This window comes from Sitophilus oryzae, unplaced genomic scaffold (assembly GCF_002938485.1).
Source record: "Sitophilus oryzae breed Bouriz unplaced genomic scaffold, Soryzae_2.0 scaffold_252_pilon_pilon, whole genome shotgun sequence".
Lineage (NCBI taxonomy): Eukaryota > Metazoa > Arthropoda > Insecta > Coleoptera > Curculionidae > Sitophilus > Sitophilus oryzae.
Window position 1 is genome coordinate 68,671 of NW_022146810.1, and position 20,346 is coordinate 89,016.

At 31.4% G+C, this 20,346-nt stretch overlaps 1 protein-coding gene across 1 annotated transcript in view; it reads right to left on the reverse strand.

Annotated features, from left to right (window-relative positions):
* LOC115884472 (calcium release-activated calcium channel protein 1-like) overlaps positions 1 to 17,154 on the reverse strand; it is a 20,958-nt gene extending 3,804 nt beyond the window's left edge. The window contains exon 1 of the mRNA XM_030903067.1: positions 17,053 to 17,154. Within this exon, the coding sequence (XP_030758927.1) occupies positions 17,053 to 17,154 (102 nt within the window). The remainder of the gene's footprint in view (positions 1 to 17,052) is intronic.
* Positions 17,155 to 20,346: the final 3,192 nt, after the last annotated feature.

A 20,346-nucleotide genomic window follows, 5' to 3' on the forward strand; every position in this document is an offset into this window, starting at 1 on the left:
CCTATCAACTATCATGATTTTGTTTTTTTGCGTATTTAGTTCCAGACCGAGCCGATTGCTTTCGTTTTCTACCCTATTTACTAAATTGATTAACTCTTCTTGACTGCTAGCGAGTAGTGCTGTATCATCTGCAAAGCGTAGATTATTTATTTTTTGGCCATTTATTGAAATGCCTCCTTCTCAAGTTTCTAGCGACCTTCTCATTATGTATTCTCCGTATATGTTAAATAGTTGAGGAGACAATAAACACCCCTGTCTGACTCCTTGTTCGAGGGAAAATTCCTTTGAAGCTGAATCCAGTATTCTAACTGATCCTATAGTGTGCTGATACAACTGGATGATAAGTGAAATAAGGTGTTGCGGTACCCCCACTTCCTTTAAGATTTTCCACAGGTGATGCCATCTGACTTTATCAGTAAGATAATATCAGTAAGTTATATGTTATAAGTTATATGATCAGTAAGAGGAGGCCGGCTGGATAACTCAAAAGATACAAGGACATTTTCCATGAAAACTTAAAGGGGATTAACATGCCGAATGAGTAGGAAGAAGCAGTTCACAATAGAACTCAATGGAGAAGAACTCTTAACTCAGCTAACAGCGACATCCAAAAAGTAAAGAGGAAACAAAGCAATGAGATTTTTGAATGTTCGGAGTGCGGTAGGCAGATAACATCACGTATCGGGCTTTTCAGTCACAGAAAAGCTCATGAAAGAAAACGCCTTGCGTGACCATCTTCTGATGCGTGTTAAATACTCGTCAGCGAGTAATGGCAGTATGTATGTATACGTAAAAATTAGGTTTTGATTAAAAATACGATGAGCGTAATAATCCTGTTGAGGGATCTTATAGTATTATAACAGTAAAAGAAAACACTAATTCACCACAATACACCAACACATTTTACTATTAAACACTGGACGTATATTGTGGTGAATTAATATTTTATCTTGCTGAAAACTAGAAGGTACCATGCCAAGCAGCACAAGTGTTTTAAAATTATACTTAATAAAAAGGCTCTAAAAAAGAGAAAACATGCCCTACCTAAGGAAAATAAATTAGTAAGAGTGCCGCGCACATAATACTTAAATATTTACGGCGTCTTGTATTTCATAACTGCGGATTCTGCGATATACGGCGGCGTTCCATTTTACGGGGGCTATTTTTAACACTGCTTTACGAGCCCGCTCCTCGTATATTCCGAAGCTTGTTTGCGAGGTTAGGGTTTTCATATTTTTATTCCACCGTACGTAGGTCTGGGAAATTTGCAAATTGTACTTGATTTAATACGAGACTTTGTTATAAATAAAGGCCCTCTTAACACATTTGGACTAAATATTTTTTATTAACTATTACTAAACTTCCAATCCTAGATAAGCATACTAATATATACTACGTGCGGATATCTGAAGTGAAACTTCTTATTAACAGCCATTAAATTGAAGGATTGATGGACATGTTTAGTTAGGTTGTAACAAATAGTTTTTTACGCGTAAAAAATAGTTTTTTGGGTGTTACAAATAGTTTCGTCGTGTCATTACGTATTTCTAAGCCGTTATCACTTTTCGTTAGCACTAGCTCTTTAGCTTAATAGTAAATGACCTAGCTAGAAAAGGAGCGAACACTCCACTAATTGGACCAGAACTGTTCTGTTTTCCAAACGGGAACCAACTAAAAGCGGAACTGAAGAATCTGGAAGACTCCATCCGTAACTTGGAATGGGTGTCCTCCAACGGTCTAAGACACTCGAAAAAGTTCCTCAGAACTTATGATTGATTTAAGTAAAAACAATCTTCGGATTATTGTCACAGGGTTTCTAACAGGACACTGTCTCCTCAACGAACACCTCAGTAGGCTGAAACTGAGAAACAACGGCGAATGCAGATTTTGTGGGGAAAATGGGGAAACACCAGAACACCTTATCACTGAGTGCGCCGAGACGACGACCATTCGTGCCATGAACCTTGGTACGTCTGATGTCGAGGATGGAGAGCTGGCCTCTGTGGAGCCGTCTCAAATACTGGCTTTTGTTAAAGCCCTGAGACTGTATGATGAGTTATAACTCGTTATAACTCAAGAAAGGGGAACACACAATAGATCTATAAGGTCGCGGTGATTAACTCCCCTCCTAAACATTCTACATTCTAGCACTAGCTCATGTGTCACGGCCGTCTCGTTAGCTCGTTTGTCACGACCTCGAATTTTTACTACCAACGCGCTTAAAGAAGTTTCATTTCAAAATTTGAAACGAGCCTGGGATTTATCCACTGAAACAGAAATGTAAAATATAAAAACTTTAGTTGCTGTGGCTAAGGTCAGTGATGGCCAAGTACCCGGTATATTGAAATTTGGGTAAATACCCAGGTTTTTCATTCAGTATACATATACCCAAAATGTCAATTAATAGTATATTGAATTTGGATAAATACTATTATATCCGGTACATACCCAATCATAACCAGGTTTTTAATTTAAGGCATTCCAACAATTTTTTGAAACAATTTATTGTTAAATTAAAATTATTGAATTACTAATATCGCTATTAAAAAATAGGGGTTGATGGTATAAGAGTGAACATTTAGGGTTGTATCTATTTTTTAATACCATATCATAAAAAAATAAAAATAAAAAATGTCCAAAAAGTAAATGAAATTGGGGTGGGCCACTCTTATCACTTAGGGGTATAAAAAATAGATAACAACCTATTCACAGACACACTGAATATACAGGCAGTCCTCGTACTTACGGCAGGTTTGGTTCTTCAAAATAGCGCTTTAAGTCGAAATAACGTAAGTCGAATCTTATTTTGTCATAAGATTCTATAGAAAATGGAGAAGTTTGTACGTACTTTTGTAAGATAAAAATAGAATAAAACAAAGAGATATGCGTTTGTATATATTAATATTTTACGTATTTTTAAATAATTGAGGTATGAGAAACAGTGTATTGTATTAATATGTAGTTAAACTTATATTACAAAAAACAAAAAAAAAACGAAAAACATAAAAAACCAAAAATACGAAAAATGAATTATATTTTAGAAAGTATTTTTTTTATGAAAAACAAATCAGGGCGAGTATTTTTACAGTCTATCTACTCATAAAACTATTTTAACTATCCATAATAGTATAATATACATATATAATACGTAAGTTTACTATATGCAACCACAGAAATACCAGAGAATAAAGTAGATATATTTTTATAAAGTAGATATTTATTTTTTTCTGGTTGGAAGTTGTACTGTGGGTGTTGTCAAAAGTTCGTAATAGTTGCTAATTAAATAATTAGCAACCCTGCCCCGCTTTTTCATTATGAGGATCTGTTAACCCTGCTGTATGCTGCTAAAAATGTATTGTTTATGTCCAAACTTCTTTCAAAATTTGGATCGGTCTTTTCAAAAAATGACGTAACTCGAAACAGTGGGACGTAACTTTGAGGAATAGTGTCAAAAATATGTTCGACGTATATAACTCGAAACGACGTAACTCGAAACGACGTAACACGAAACGACGTAAATCGAGGACTGCCTGTACATATAAAATTTCATTAAAATCGGTCGAGCCGTTTCGGAGGAGTCTGGTAACAACAAATTTAAAAAAGAAGAATGGTAGAAGGGTAAAAATTTAGGGTTGTATGTATTTTTTACTGTCACATCATAAAAAAATAGAAAAAAATTGCCTAAAAAGTCAAAAAAATGGGGTGGACCACCCTTATCACTTATGGGTATAAAAAATAGATAACAACCTATTCTCAGACCCAATGAATATACATATAAAATTTCAAAATATCTTAAGCCGTTGCGGAGGAGTGCGGTAACTAAAACTGCAATACGAGAATTTTATATATTAGATTAAAAAAAGTAAAATTATTTCTGTTTCTTGCTTGGGATGATGGAAGTTACCTTCTGAAACGTCTGAAAACATTTTTGTTTGTTAGGTAAATTTATTTACTGGCAAGAAGATGGCTTTAAGATGTATATTGAAATTTCTCTAATGAAAGGCCAAATCAAAAAATTACACAATTAAAGAAATAAAATTGTAAGACTCAAAAATTATCAGAAGTGATGCAGATTTAACTATTTTAATAGATGTAGTTTCGATTCATGCTAGATTAAATATTAACAAACTTTTCCTAAAGGTCTAATCGACTTTCTATTTATAGAAGATAAACGCAAATGTATAACTTGTTGCTACTAAAGTAAAAGTTCGGAGAAGTCGATTTAATTTTCTAGACTTGATGGAAATGCTTTCAAAAGGGACAATTAAGCTCACTCGTAAGTTTGGCTAAGATTTAAACTAAATATTTGATATAAAATGTTTGTAAAACTTATTTAAGTATTTTACTTATGTAAGTTTTATTAAATTCTATCAGCTCTATTAAAGTAATATTTTATATTTTTACAGCTATTATCAATTATTTTGCAGCTACTAACTTTAAAGACATCCAAAAATGTTATATATTCTCATTTTTTAAAAATGAAGAACCTCCTGAATTTCTTCTCACATATTTATTTACATTATAAAATACATATAAAATAGGTATGATACACTCAGATGCAAAAAAACGTAACAGAGAAATTCTTGGTCAAATTTAAAGTGTTATATGTTTGTTATTTTTAGCCCTATTTGTATGCATTTTTTAACAAACTGTATACAATTATATCAACATTAATTTGTAAACTCAGTTTTTTGTAAACTTTAGTAATTGGCATATTATACAGGATTAATCGAGGGGTTGTTTTTATCCTAACTTTAAAACACCCTGTGCAATAATTTCGTATGTAAATTTTCCTAAAATATAATTTTGCGGTAAGAACCATGTCTCCTGAGCATTTTGTTTTTTGGAGCACGTCAATGCATGCTTTGGTTATTTTTTAAGAGCGAAATGAACTGGTCACGATCAATTTGCAATTTTTTCAGTTATCATTACTTTTGATGTATTTTTTTAAAAAGACGAGATGGTTTTGGTGACTATTATCATAACGTCATATTACGCTGCATTGGATACTCTATACTAAATTAAAAAAAAAACGTTAAAGACTAACGATACAGTTGTGGTTTTAATAAACATTAATAACGATAACGGAACTAACGATATTAACGAAAACATCTGTAATACTGAAGCATACAAACAGAAAAAAAATTGTAAAAAATACCCTAATACTTTGTATTGCCTCCCCTGGCTGCTATAACTGCCTGGATACGTTTGTTCCTAACCTACAGACCAAGCGAAGTTCATTTAATGAAGATGGTAACGCTTCGCAACCTTCGCAACCCTCCTGCCAAGCATTTCCCAAACGTCGAACATGATGGGCAGTTCATAGTATAGTATACGCCACGAATGTTTGGGAGTGATTTATCGGTCTCTACCATGTGAACTAATCTATTCAAGGTCACATAAAACTTAATTTCAGTGCCTTGGTGTTTCAAATCATTACAATATTCAATATATAATCTGTTTGGTTTGGTTTGGTTTGTTGTTGTTTTAAATGTCAAAGTCTTGTCAAAACATATATTTGGTTATAAATATAAAATGAAATGCCCCATTCATCGCACTGCAAACACACCAATGGACTGACGCACAAAAACGAATCAATCAAAGAAACGCGATATAGTATCGTCTTTGTCAATCACGCTAACATTTTAGAATAAGTAGGAGGAGCGCAGGCAGATGATTAGACCGAGCCTTTAAAAACCTACGTCTGCGGTAAAAATTTACGCTTTTAATGTAAAAATGATAGCGCGCGTGTCGATTCTAACTTCATCAAGCGATGAATCACTCCCAAACATTTGTGGCGTTTACTATAGTATATAGTTCACAATAATCACCAAAGCTTACTTGACATATTAAAAAAAAACTTCAAAAATAAATTAGGTATAATTGAAAAAATTGCAAATTGTTGGTGGCGAAGTTCATAGTAGTATATAGTTCACAATAATCACCAAAGCTGCCTTGTCATATTGAAAAAAACTTCAAAATTAAATTATGTATAACTGAAAAAAAATGCAAATTGTTGGTGGCAAGTTCATTTTGCTCTTAAAAATTAACAAAGGCATGTATTGACATCATCCAAAAAACAAAATGCTCAGGAGACATGGTTCTGATCCTAAAATTATATTTCAGGGAAATTTACACACGAAATTATTGCACAGGGTGTGTTAAAGTTAGGGTAAAAAACAACCTTAATCGTGGGGTTGTTTTTTGCCCTGTATAATATCCTGTATAATATGCCAAAATATGCCAAATACTAAAGTTTATAAAAAACTGAGATTACAAATTAAAGTTAATGTAATTATATACAGCTTGCTAAAAAATTCATGAAAATAGGGCTAAAAATAACAGTTTAACTTTGACCAAAATTTTCTCCATTGCGTTTTTTTTTGCATCTGAGTGTATTTGTACTAATCTTTACAGTTTTGGTATTACATAAAATTCCGCCAAAGAGAAAAAATAAATCCCACTATAAATCTAAGGATAAGAGCGACTCTCCCTCGGAACAATATATCACAAAAACCCGCTTAATATTTTGCTATTAAACAACTGAACTGTCAAATAGGCGCACACTTAATTCAACTGTTCGCTTTCGCACGTAACACACCAGAGATGTCACTCTGTCCCCTTATGCCCCCCCCCACGTCCTCGTACACCGCCTTTCTGCGGAAGGGCGCGTCAAAGATGGCATAAAATTAATTATTTCTAAAATTAATCAGCTTAGTGCTACATGTAGTAAGGAGGAGAGGGATATAGAAGGAAAAGAACAGAGACATCTTGAGAAATGTGACTGGAGGTTTATTAATAGCGAAACCGTATTTCGGTTACTTTGTAGATGTAGGCGACAGTTTGTCATCTGGGAACGTACCTGACTAGATTTTAATAGGTTGCGGTTGAGAGACTGATATTTTACTCCAAAAATAAATTATAATTAAAGTTTCTAACTCAAAACAAAAAGTAGCTATTTTTATAGTTTTAGAAATAGGTGTATTACAAAATGATATTTATTTCAAACGTCACAAAAGTATTAATTTTAGCGACGTGATTGACATATAAAAAAGTCATTTTAACGCCTAGGCATAAAAGTACAAAAATATATTATTAAACTGACATGAAGTGTCAAATTCAACGAGCGTAAACATAGTTTCTCGATATGTAATTATATACAAGGTATGACTTAAATCTTATTATATTATTTGGAACGTTTGAAATTATTTCAAAAAATATTTGCGGCGTTTGGAAAAAAATGGCATGATCTATTCGGAGTAAAAATTACTTTTTGTGCCTCGGCTGTAGGTCGGACTTTCTATTGCTCGTCCGAACTCCAAACGTACAGCCTCGACACAAAAAGTGTTATTTTTACTCCTAATAAAACAATATACTATTTTCTAATACAGTACTATTAGATGCTTAATTTTAAGGTGTATAGAATTTTACTTCTTATGTATATTTTGGCAAATTATTTATAAATTTACTTATGTATGTTGGAAAATTAACCTATATTCTGTAAATACACATTTATGAATACGAATGCCTCTTCAAAGTTTATTGCAAAATACCAATAATAGAATTTTTCTTTACTAATGGAACTAAAAATTAGACATACAGTTATTCAAATTATTGCTTTTGACAACATTAGCAAATCAGAATTGACAATCAGGTAGTATCCAGAACCTAAATAAAAATTAGAGGCTAAATAGTATCATAACTTACATAAATATGATACGCATGTCGTTCTTTATCTCACATACTGGCGTATCTCGCATTTTAATAAAGTTGTCAGGAAACAAAAACTACCTTATTCAAATAGTATATTGTTTTATTAGGAGTAAAAATGACACTCTTTGTGGCGGGGCTGTACATTTGATATGACTACGACATACAGCCGAGGCACAAATAGTCATTTTTACTTCGAATTATTAAAATTTTTCAAATCTCATAAATAATTTTTTAAACAATTTCAAACGTTTCAAATAATATAAAAGGGATTTAAAAGTCCTACCTTGTATGTAATTATATATCGAGAAACTATGGTTACGGGCTCGTTGAATTTGACACTTATGTCAGTTTAATAATATATTTTCATACTTTTATGCTTAGGCGTAAAAGTGCTTTCCTTATATGCCTAAGCGTTAAAATTACTTTTTTTATATTGTCAATCACATAGCAAAAATTAATACTTTTGTGACGTTTGGAAAAAAATATAATTTTTGTAAAATCGTGGAACCCAAAAGCTATCAGTGCCTTGATACCATAATAGATAAAGTTACATCACTTCTTGGGTTAAAAGTTATGCCTGTAGGGAAGTTTCAAATGGCGTAACTATTTTTTTTTATTTTTTAGTTAAGCCTGTACGTGAAATAGGAGACGATGTAGTTGTAATTATAATATAGTAAGATAATAGGTAATACTTTAACAGAATTTTGCATGGTTTTTAATTACGTATCATTTAAATAGGATAAATGGAAAATTTCCATTGATTGCTCTCAAATTATACACAATTGTATCATTCCGAAATATTATTATTTTATTATAATTTCAGTTAATAATAAAAAAAAATTGTCAATGAATTTAAAAATTGCAAAGATAATTAAATATAATGTTTTTTAACCAAAGAAAATTTTCAAATTTATCGTAATCCATGGATTTAAAACTACAGCATGCGTTTTTATTTATAAGAAATTATAAAATGGAGTGTGGGAGTATAAGAGGAAAAGGAACAGCCAATATTTAATAAGTCATATCTAAAAAAAATAGAAACAGTTTTTTACTGTATACAAAGCGTACGGAGCTTTAAGCTTTAGCACTACGAAAAATACAACCAAATAAAAGTAAAACCCGCTATAAATCTAAGAATAAGAGAGAATTTCCCTCGAGAGAATACATCACGGAAATCGGCTTAATATTTTGCTATTAACCAACTGAACTGTCAAGTAGGCACCTGCTTAATTCAACTGTTCGCTTTCGCACAAAACAAACCAGAGTTGTCGCTCGGTCTGACTCACTCTGGGGACGCGAGAGCGAGTCACACACCTCTTTTCTGAGGGAGCGCACGTCAAAGATGACGTAAAATTAATTATTTCTAAAATTAATCGACTTAGTGATATATGTAGTAAATAGGAAAGGGGGACAGGAGAAATAGAGCAGAGACATCTTGAGAAATGTAACTAGAGGTTCATTAATAGCGAAACCAAACTTCGGTTTCTTTGCATATGTAAGCGACAGTTTGTCATCTGGGAACGTACCCGTCTAGATTTGAACAAACTGCGGTTTGCTGATATTTTACTCTAAGAATAAATCATAATTATATATTCTAATTCATAAAGGAGCCATTTTTTATGATTCTACAAATAGGTTCCTTATAAAATTATATTTTTTTAATATAGTAGTAATAGAGGCTTACTTTTAAAGTGTATAGAATTTTACTTTTAACTGTATTTTGGCAAAATATGTATACATTCACTATGTATGTTGGAAAATTAACATATTTTTCGTAAATACACATTCATGAATTACAATGCCTCTTCCCGGTTTATTGCAAAACACAATTAATACAATTAATAATTACATTACATAACTGCATAATTTATTAATTACATACAGTTATTCAAATTATTGGTTTTGGCAACATTAGCAAATCCGAACAGAGAATACAACAGTACCGAGAACTTAATAAGTAAAAATTAAGTATTACAATTTACTTAAGTGTGATACATATGTAGCTGTCGTAATTATAGTATAATAATATAATATGTAATACTTCAACAGTATTTTGCTAAGTGTTAAATTTTGTCACTTAAGAATCTATTATGCTGTACTTTCGGGTCGCTCTCAGGGTCGGGTAAAGCGGGTGTATGGCAAAGGAAATATATATCATATTTCAGAAATCTGCCCAAGGCTTGGTCCGATCCTGTCGTGCTAAGTCACACCCAAAATTCCAAACACACGTGCTTTGATTAAGGGTTGATTAAGGTTTGCAGAGCTTCAGCGTTTGCCATAAAATAGCGAGAAATTTGTTAAAAAACCATATAAATTATATATCACGATATGATACGAATACAAAAGTAAAATTCTATATAGGTGCCCGGTGGCGTAGAGGTACAGGCTCTCGTCTACCAATCTGAAGGTAGTGGGTTCGAATCCCACGCCCGGCATTTCATCAGCCGACTATTTCTATTAAAATAAAAATAGCTTGGGTACATAGGTCGACTCAGCCTTAAATGAGTACTTGGGATTGGGATTCACAATCCTGAGGTTATAATAGGCGATTGAAGCGTAGTGCTAGCCACATTACCTTCCTTGTATACCGAACGGCTCTAGTATATTTATAAACACACATAAATCCACTTCTACATACTAATTTCTAATGCTCTACATGTTCGAAGGGGTTACCACCCTCCCTATTGCACAAATTTATATTTTGTTCAATGTTATTATTTATAGCTCTTTGAACTTTCTTCTTATACTCCCGAATGCTTTTTGTACTCTTTATTGTAAATGTTCAGATGTATTGATTTCACTTTTACAAATGACGTTAAGTAATGTCCCCCCCTCCCCGCCCCTTGGCGACAGGTCCAGTAACCTATCTACCATTATACTGCTTTACCATTTCCAATCCATCTTACGAGGAAACGATTTGATTGTTTATATTATAATAATATAATATAAACAAAATCAAATCATTAAATATAAATTTATATTATTTATTCTGTACCTTGCTACTTCCAAGGGCGTTAAAAGCTATACACGGGAGCTATTATTATTATAAACTCTATACAGAGAAGACCAGGCTACTAGTAACATAGCAAGTTGCCGGACGAATTAACGTTTACCCGTTTTGCGTTCGTACTCGAGATTCACTGCCGGCTAGTCGGCTTGTCAGGCAGTACGCAGTTGCAATTGCGCTTGGACGGGTCGGTCGTGGCAGACTAAGAATACGACGAGAGGAGTGCCGAGTATTTATTATTTTCATTTTAAGTGTTTACCTTCACTTAAGGTAACATTTAAAATGAAAATACTTGAATATTTATTATTTGAGTGTGTTTACAAGCCAAAACTAAAAATAAATAAATTCTCTAAACCCAAAAAAAACTAAAATGTTACTCTAAATAAAAAAAAGTTATAACAAGTGTTCAAAAAGACCATCTTCTTGTGCTAGACAGAAGCCTAGGCGATCGTAAAATCCCCGTCTGACATTGGCTAACATATTAGGGCTAATAGTTTGGAAAGCCTCTCGTATTTTTACTAGAAGCTCATCCAGATTATTAGCCTTATTATGACCATACACTTTGGATTTTACATAACCCCACAAAAATAAATCATTGGGAGAAATATCTGGTGATCTAGCGGGCCACAAAAGAGTTCCATATCCACTAATGAAACGGTTGGGAAAAATATTGTTCAAATATTCTTGGATAAGACGGGCATTGTGGGCAGGACAACCACCTCAGCAATTTGATTACTTGAAAACGTGGGATTTTGATCCGCGGTAGCACAAATGAACACTTGCTTTAACTCCTGTTCTTCATTAATCAACACATCAGGCTTTTTGTGTTTTTTTGGGAACACGCACCCGCATGTGTTTCAAAATTATTAATAACTCTTGATACAGTAGGTAAAGATGGAATTGACCTGTTTACAAAAGTTTGCGGAAAAATTGTTTGTATATCCCGATAAGACCTATTTTGGAAATACCATTTTACAATTTGAATTTTCTCACGAACTTCGTAAACATCCATTATTTTACTTAAAAAATAAATTTTACACTAGAACTGTCGCGAGAATCTATGTATTCGTTTTGGCTATTAAAACACGAATAAATACAAATTCTGAAACATTCTTATCACATATCTACCTATTTTTATTTTATCGCATTTTTTCGCCTGCCTTTTATCCGGCGGACGGGTATACGCTAATTCGTCCGGTTCTGCCTATGTTACCACTACGGTGGTCCGGTCTGTATACTATGATGTAGACAAAATTGGTAACATTAGCAAATCAGGAGTGGGAATTTTTCAGTACCTAAAACCCAAATAATTAAAAAATTATAATATAATTTTTTAAATATATTATATTATCATAACTTACGTAAGAATGGTACAGATACATATATATATATATATATATATATATATATATATATATATATATATATATATATATATATATATATATATATATATATATATATATATATATATATATATATATATATATATATATATACCGATCGGGACAGGTCAACTCTGTGTATAGGATTTTAACGTGTAAGACAGTGATGTAGGCAGCTTAATGGCAAATCAAATGTATTAAAAAGAGAAAAAAGTTGGGTGGGTATGGGTGGGTACATTTCTTCTGAGCGGTATTGCCGGATTTTGCATCAAAATTTCAAACCGCAGAAGTAGACGTTTCAAAAAAATGTTGCATCAGGGTTGGATCAGGGTTCTAATTAATGATATTATTTGACAATATGCTATTAGTTATGCAGAGTTTGTTAGAGGAAGTTTATCTGGCAACACTGAGTGCAGTCTCGAATTATCATCGGTATCGGAGTCAATTTGTGCTCCCACCATGCTCATTCTTAATCCCGCCTACACGTTTACGAACCGGCAACACTGTATCCCCCCTTTTATTTTGCGTCTCTCTCTGTCAACCGGTCAATTGTATTATTCTCTGTCGTATCCATTAAAATCCTATACGCAGTAATTAAATGACCAGGACTGTATATAGTTGTTGTAATAGTAAGATAATATGTAATACCTCAACAGAATTTTGCTTGATTATTAATTGTGTATATTCCGTGTAGTATATATTATATAATGTAGTATATATTTGTGTATATACTACATTATAATTTAAGTTAATACAAGAATTTAACTGGTTACTTTTAATACATCTAATAATTGCAAAGACACTAAATTAAATAACAATGTATTTTTTGAAAATTGGTTCTTGGGGTTATGGTCCGTATATAAATTTGTTTATTTTTTTATTTTGTAGTGAAACACATTATCAAAGTTTACGTTTCGATCTATATTAGATCTTTATCAAAACATGTTATTATAAACTTGGACGGCATAAAAACAACTTATATATTTACATTTTAACACAGCACCTACTAATACATCTATTCAATATTAAACAAACACATAGACTGTAAATCGCTCAGATGTATTAGTAGGTGCTGTGTTAAAATGTAAATATATAAGTTGTTTTTATGAGGTCCAAGTTTATAATAACATGTGTTGATAAAGATCTAATATAGATCGAAACGTAAACTTTGATAATGTGTTTCACTACAAAATAAAAAATAAACAAATTTATATACGGACCATAACCCCAAGAACCAATTTTCAAAAAATATATATATCTTGTCCTAAGAATGGTATATTCCAAAAAAATTAAATAACAATCTTTAGCATTGTAAAAATGCAGCCGAAAAATAAAGCAAGAGCCGCTATAAGACTAAAAATAAGAGCGACTCTCCCTCGAGATAATGCATCACGGAAATGGGCTTAATATTTTGCTATTAACCAACTGAACTGTCAAGTAGGCACCCGCTTAATTCAACTGTTCGCTTTCGCACGAAACAAACCAGGGCTGTCGCGTCCTTACACACCTCTTTTCTGAGGGAGCGCACGTCAAAGATGCCGTAAAATTAATTATTTCTAAAATTAATCAGCTTAGTGCTACATGCAGTAAGTAGGCGCGGGAGCACAGAAGGAAAGGAGAAGAGACATCTTGAGAAATGCGACTGGAGGTTTATTAATAGAGAAACCGAATTTCGGTTTCTTTGTAGATGTAGGTGACAGTTTGTCGTCTGGGAACGTACCCGACTAAATTTTAATAAGTTGCGGTTGGCGGATATTTTACTATCTAAAAATAAACTTTAATTATAGTTTGTAATTTATAATATAGCTATTTTTTATGGTTTTACAAAAAGGGTTCGTCATAAAATATGTTGTTTTTCTAATTCAGTAGTATGGATTCTTAATTTTAAAGTGTATAGAATTTTATTTTTAGGTATATTTTTGCAAAGTATGTATACAGTCACTATATATATTCGCAAATTAACATATTTTTTGTAAATACACATTTGTGAATTACAATGCATCTTGAAGGTTTATTACAAGACACAAATTAATATAATAATTATATTAATTTAAAAATAAAAAAAGAAAAATTATTTTTCTTTACTAATTTAACTAGGAACTGGACATACAATTATTCAAATTATTGGTTTTGGAAACATTAGCTAATACCCAGAACCTAAGTAAAAATTTATCATAACTTACTTAAATGTTATACACATGTAGCTGTTGCAATTATAGTATACTAATATAATATGTGTAATACTTCGCCAGAGCACTTATCTTGTTTGTTTGATTTTGAATTATTTAAGCAGGATAAATCAAATTTTTTTATTTATTGTTACCTAATTCTACAAAATTATTGAACCTATCATTTAGGAATACTATTACTTTATTATAATTTAAGTTAATAATAAAAAAATATTCATTGCCATTGTCATTGCTAATAAATCTTAAAGTTAAAAAGAATATTAATTATATGTTTATCAAAGGAAATGTTCAATTTTATCGTAACCCATGCAACTCAATTATTCATTTTATTAATATATTTAAAATGAAGCAGGACAAGACTGTTAGAGGACAAGAAGAAAGACACAGCTAATCAAACAGAGAGACAGCCAATAAAGAGACAGAAGAACAGACAGCCACTATTTTGTGGATCTATCAATAGGTCTTTATAAGAAACCATAAAAAAATACATATCATGTACCTATCTTATTTTGTTTATTATTTTCAGTGAAGAAAAATGCATCAACGACCTTCAAGCGACACAGTTTCAGTTAAAAGGCTGTTTGGTGCCACGCTAGAATAAACTGTTTGTCTAGCCCTTTCTTTCGCTCCACAAAATGCAGTTTCAAAGAAAAATTACTCGGTTTCAAACGGGCAACGACTCATAAAACTTTTATATTCTGCTGCAAATTACTTTCAACTTCAAATCTCAACCATTTAGAAATAAATACATTTAATTTTAAAAATACATTTTTAATATATAAGGATTTATGGTATCATTTATGATGACATCTTTGAAATTAATATAAACTCTATTAACAGCGCTAATAGCGTTAAATCATTATTTAATAAATATGAGTATTTGATTTGGTTGTTCTAAGTAATTTTACTACACACTTTTATTTTTTTATTAACTTTATTAATAAAATTTGAGTTACATAGTTGTTGTTACATGATTGTATATTTGAATTAATACTATATTGTTTTATTAGGAGTAAAAATGATACTTTTCGTGGTGAGGCTGTACGTTTGGCATTATAGTCGAGACACAAAAATAATTTTAACTCCGAATAGAACATGCTATTTTTTTCAAACGTCAGAAATAATTTTTTAAACAATTTCAAATGTTGAAAGATTTAAAAGTAATACCTTATTATATATCGAGAAATTATGGTTACGTTCGTTGAATTTGACACTCTATGTTAGTTTAAAAATATATTTCCGTGCTTAGTAGTGCTTATATTAGTTTCCTTTTGTGCTTGGGCGTAAAAGTGCTTCATTTTTAGCGTAGGCATGACGTTTTTATATTAACAATCACGTGGCAAAAATTAATAAACTTTTGTGACGTTTGAAAAAAGAAGATATTATAAGTTATGAAATAAGCATAAAAATAATAAAGTGCTTTGCTATATTAAAATAAAAAATAGTCAACATCTTATTTCTTAAAATATAAAATAAAACAAACTCGAGATCAGCAAGTTAATTATTTAAAAAAAATAGACCAAAATTTTATTTCATCTAAAACAAAGTGAAAATCTTGTAAAATATTATTTTATTAAGTTTTATTATTAAAGTAGCATCTGGATATATCGTCACTGTAACACTGTTTTTATCGATTCAGCTTGTCAAAACTTCAAAGGTTCTCAACAAACGTATCTCTAAAAAACGTTTCTCCTTTAGTAATATTTTAAATTGTTATGTTTCTATTCTCTGTGTTGTTTTCCGCGATTGGAGGAAATAAACTCCTGAAACGTTAAAATGTAGGTATATTTTGTTATGTACCTACTAGTCAAAAAGGACGTCTTCAAAACTGAATGTAAAATTTCGGCAAACCCATTAGCATTTTATAATAAACTAGCTGATCTGGCCAACGTTGTTTTGCCATATAAATATTTTTTTGTGGAACAACAGTCATTTTTATTCACAGAGTCGAAAATGATTGAATTACTAATATCGCTATTAAAAAATAAGGGTTGAAGATAGAAAGGTGAAAACTTAGGGTTGTATGTATTTTTTAACGTCACATCAAAAAAACTAATTTTTTTTTGTATATAACAATAAAAAAAATTGGGGTGGACTACCCTTCCCAAGTAACATTTTAAGTTCCTTTAGGTTATATATTCTCAAGGTTAGTTATATAAAGGTTTAATAAATGTCTCATTGGTATCTTACAGTGTTTTGATTTATATAAGTGTAGCGTTGGTTACTTATCACTAATAGTAACCTTGAAATGTTGTTTATCACTTTCCTTATAAAACTAGAGGTTCTTGTTACTAAAGGTTTCATAATAAGGTTTTATAAAGGTGTTCACATCTATTTTATATAACTTCTGGTATTAGGTGTTATAAAGGTACGCAAGATATACACTATATAATTAAAGATATTATTAAGGACCATTACGTAACCAATAATAATACAAGTTATATAATTTTTCCCTCAAATCGTTTTTTTGCACCTTTCAAATGTTTGCATATATATGTTGTTATATACTTTATATAACCTGTAGTTACCGAATACCAAACCTGACGACCTCAAATTTTTAATATAATCAAAACAAATAATATATTAGCAAGCAAAGCAATTCGGTATTATAATGAATAATAAAAAAATAAACTGGACAAAACACAAATATACATCTAAGTTCAAAAGAAAGGTTCTTCAGAATTAAAAAAAAATAGGAATAATCCAAACCTCATTCAAACTACATCTACCAATATTGAAAGCCAACATGCAAATTTACCATCAACAAGCAGAGATCAGGATCAACCTGAGATATTTCCAACAGAAAGTTGCCAAAACGATCAGGAATAGGAAGATGCCTGGTTAAGGCATTCTCTAACATAAGAGTGCGCTTTGCGCTTTAACATTACACATTCTGCACTTAAAGAGCTTTTTTCTATAGTCAATTCATTCATAACTGTTCTACCAAGGTACCAAAGGACCCTAGGACTCTTTTGCAAACTCCTATCACTTTAAATATAGATCAAATTGATCCAAAACAGTATTATTTCAATTTTATGAGGTTATGTTTTGTTTCCTGCACATTTTCTGTCAAATTGCTGTAATGTCAAACTTCGTTCGCAGGGAGTCGCTACAGTCGACACCACGGGTTACATAAAAGCTTTCTGGGTGACTAAAAGTAGCCATAAACACCCCGGAATTTATAATGGTGATTTGTATCACCTTTAGTTTTATAAAACACTAAAATTTTATTGGTGTTTTAAATAACCCAAACTCATTTTCGCAACCTTAAGTAACCAAATTTATATAATGGTTGATGAGTATGTTATAGACCCTAAAGTAATATATAGCACTTTAAATATAATGGACGCCATTATTATTGATGTCTTCATTTTTGGCTACAATAGTATTTCTAAAATAACATTGAAAACTGCTACAGAACTATATTTTGGCCAGTTGCCAGTTATTTCTATGTATTAAAAAAGTCATATGTTCTATTATTTATATTAATAAATTTGACCATCATATTTTTTTTGTTTATAAAAAAATCTATTAAATAATTCTGCTTTTGGGGGCGCATGTGTTTTTTGGAGGTAAAATTGATTTTCACACAGTAAATTTAATATCGCATATGTATTTAGTACTCTGGCTAGGCACAATAGATTTTATTAAGCCAGATTTCTATAAAGTCATTTGCATAACGCAAACGCTTTTGTAGGCTATGATAGGGATGGCATCATTTTGTCTCTTGTGTCTGGTCTGGATTATCTGCGTAGGACAACTTGGAGCAATAAGATCATATCTGCTTTTTATGTTAAAAAAAGAGGCAAATATTAAAGTAGTTAGTCAGCAAGAAACAAGTTTATTTTCAAAAAACGCGCATGCGCGATATTTCTATGGAGGTAATCTCTGAGAACCTTCTGAACACCACTATATAACTATTATATACCCTTTTTCAGTTTTATAGCGGTAACTCGATAGGATATATAAAGGTGTTGAGAAAGTTTTCAGGACTTTGGTTGCACACCTTGAGTGTTGAGGATTACCACAGGAACAGTTATAAAAGGCACCGTTTAGGGCATATAAGTGTTATGTAATGGTTACCAATAACTCACGACAACCATTCTAGATGCGTTTAGGTTGTATAATATGGTGTGTTGGGAAGTTTCCTAATACACTTATAAAACAAAAAATGTTTCTTGGGTTATCACTTAGGGGTATAAGAAATAGATAACAGACCTATTCTCAGACCTACTGAATATACATATAAAATTTAATCAAAATCGGTCAAGGCGTTTCGAAGGAGTATACACGAGAATTTGTTATATTGGATATAAAAATTTTATTTTAAAGTTTTCTGTTTCAATACTAATATTATGATCTTGATTTATAAATTGCAATGCATTTATCAAACACACGATAGTGCAATCATCGTTCGCTCTTAATCTTACTTATTATTATTAATACCAATAAAGTTTAATGGCAGGTATCACAAAAAAAGTAAACAATATACGATAGCAACAGTTTAACGTTGCGTATCGTTTCTATTTCCTTTTTGAACCCTTTATATAAGACAATATGTATATGTATTCAAATTATAATATAAACAGAAAAAAAGTCCGACAAAGCGTTTAACTTATATTATATTTTAACAAGCTTATACTACTAATCATTTAACAATATCACAATATTATGAGGTATATCTACAAATATATTATGTCTAATTAAATTTTTATCTAGGAGCTAATTTAAAATAAATTAAAAGCTACTCATAAAACTACAGACGAGTAATAGACATTGAGTTGTTACATTGTTTCGGTGAGTTAAATATGACGGCTGAATAATAAAAATTCTGAAGTTTTACTGCAAATTTTATATGCTCAGTCTAAAATATTTCGGCGTCCTTATGGCTTCGTTTGCTTTATGTCTCTTCGGAGTTATGTATATCGAACGCATATTGAACCTAAATAACAGTTGTTTGAAAAAAATAATTTTACAATACGAGTCTATATTCTGGTGATTATGAGATATAGGCGACGATCATTAGGTGTTTATAAATACAATTTGTTAATACCATCAAGAATAAAAGTAAATATTAATTCATTGTACTTTTTTATTTAGCTACTTCAATTATTATTGTTTGCATATTGGTTGACTTTAAGTTGGTTATTAGAGTATCCCCCTATGCGATTGCAATATAATTCGGTGTCAAAATACAGTGACAGACAAGATGTATTTTTTGTGGCGGCTACCCTTGGGAATGCTACAATAAAATAAGGAATTTAAAAACCACTTGAAGTAAGCAATATAACAACCGCACATCATCAAGGTGCACCTTTTCTGAAGTTTCAAATAAAATAGTGTTCCAGCCCCGGTCGTTCGGTTGCAATTAATTTTTAGGTTATAGAGTTGCTACTAGTTATTGCCAGATACCTCTGTTAAATTTGCGTCTAGCCGGATGGTGCAACTTTACAACTCGCTGTTCCGCATGCGTATTTGTCTTCGGTGGAACAGCACAACTATAAGAGCATCTTTTTTATTTTTTAAACCGGTCAAATTTTTTTAGATTTTTGAAACTGTCATTAATAACAATCAAAACACGTAGGCGTGTTTTGATTGCGTTGCTTAGTCTATGGGTTAAGTTTTTTTTTATTTAAATTAAACGGGAAATACCCGACCGAGTATCGTTTCTGCGCATGCGGAAGTTCCTTTAACATTTCGTTGAAATAGATATATAGAAGCAAATAGTACTCACAAATTGAAATAAGTAAAATAATAGTAGTAGTTGAGTTATTGTCCCAAAATACTTCAAAATGTTGCCCAAATTGCGATAAATTGCCTAATCTGACCACACTGTGCGGAACTGCGGGTTGTAAAGTTGCACGGTCCGGCTAGACGCAAGTCCTCTGCAAAAATAATATTGTTGTCATAACGCCAATCATATGATGAAAACGATTTTCAGAGTATAATTTATATTAATTGTATTTTAACTAGACAATTTTTTATATGTAGCTGTAAAATATAACGTAAGTCTTTATTTTTCCATCATTTTAAGTACCTATTTATATTTATT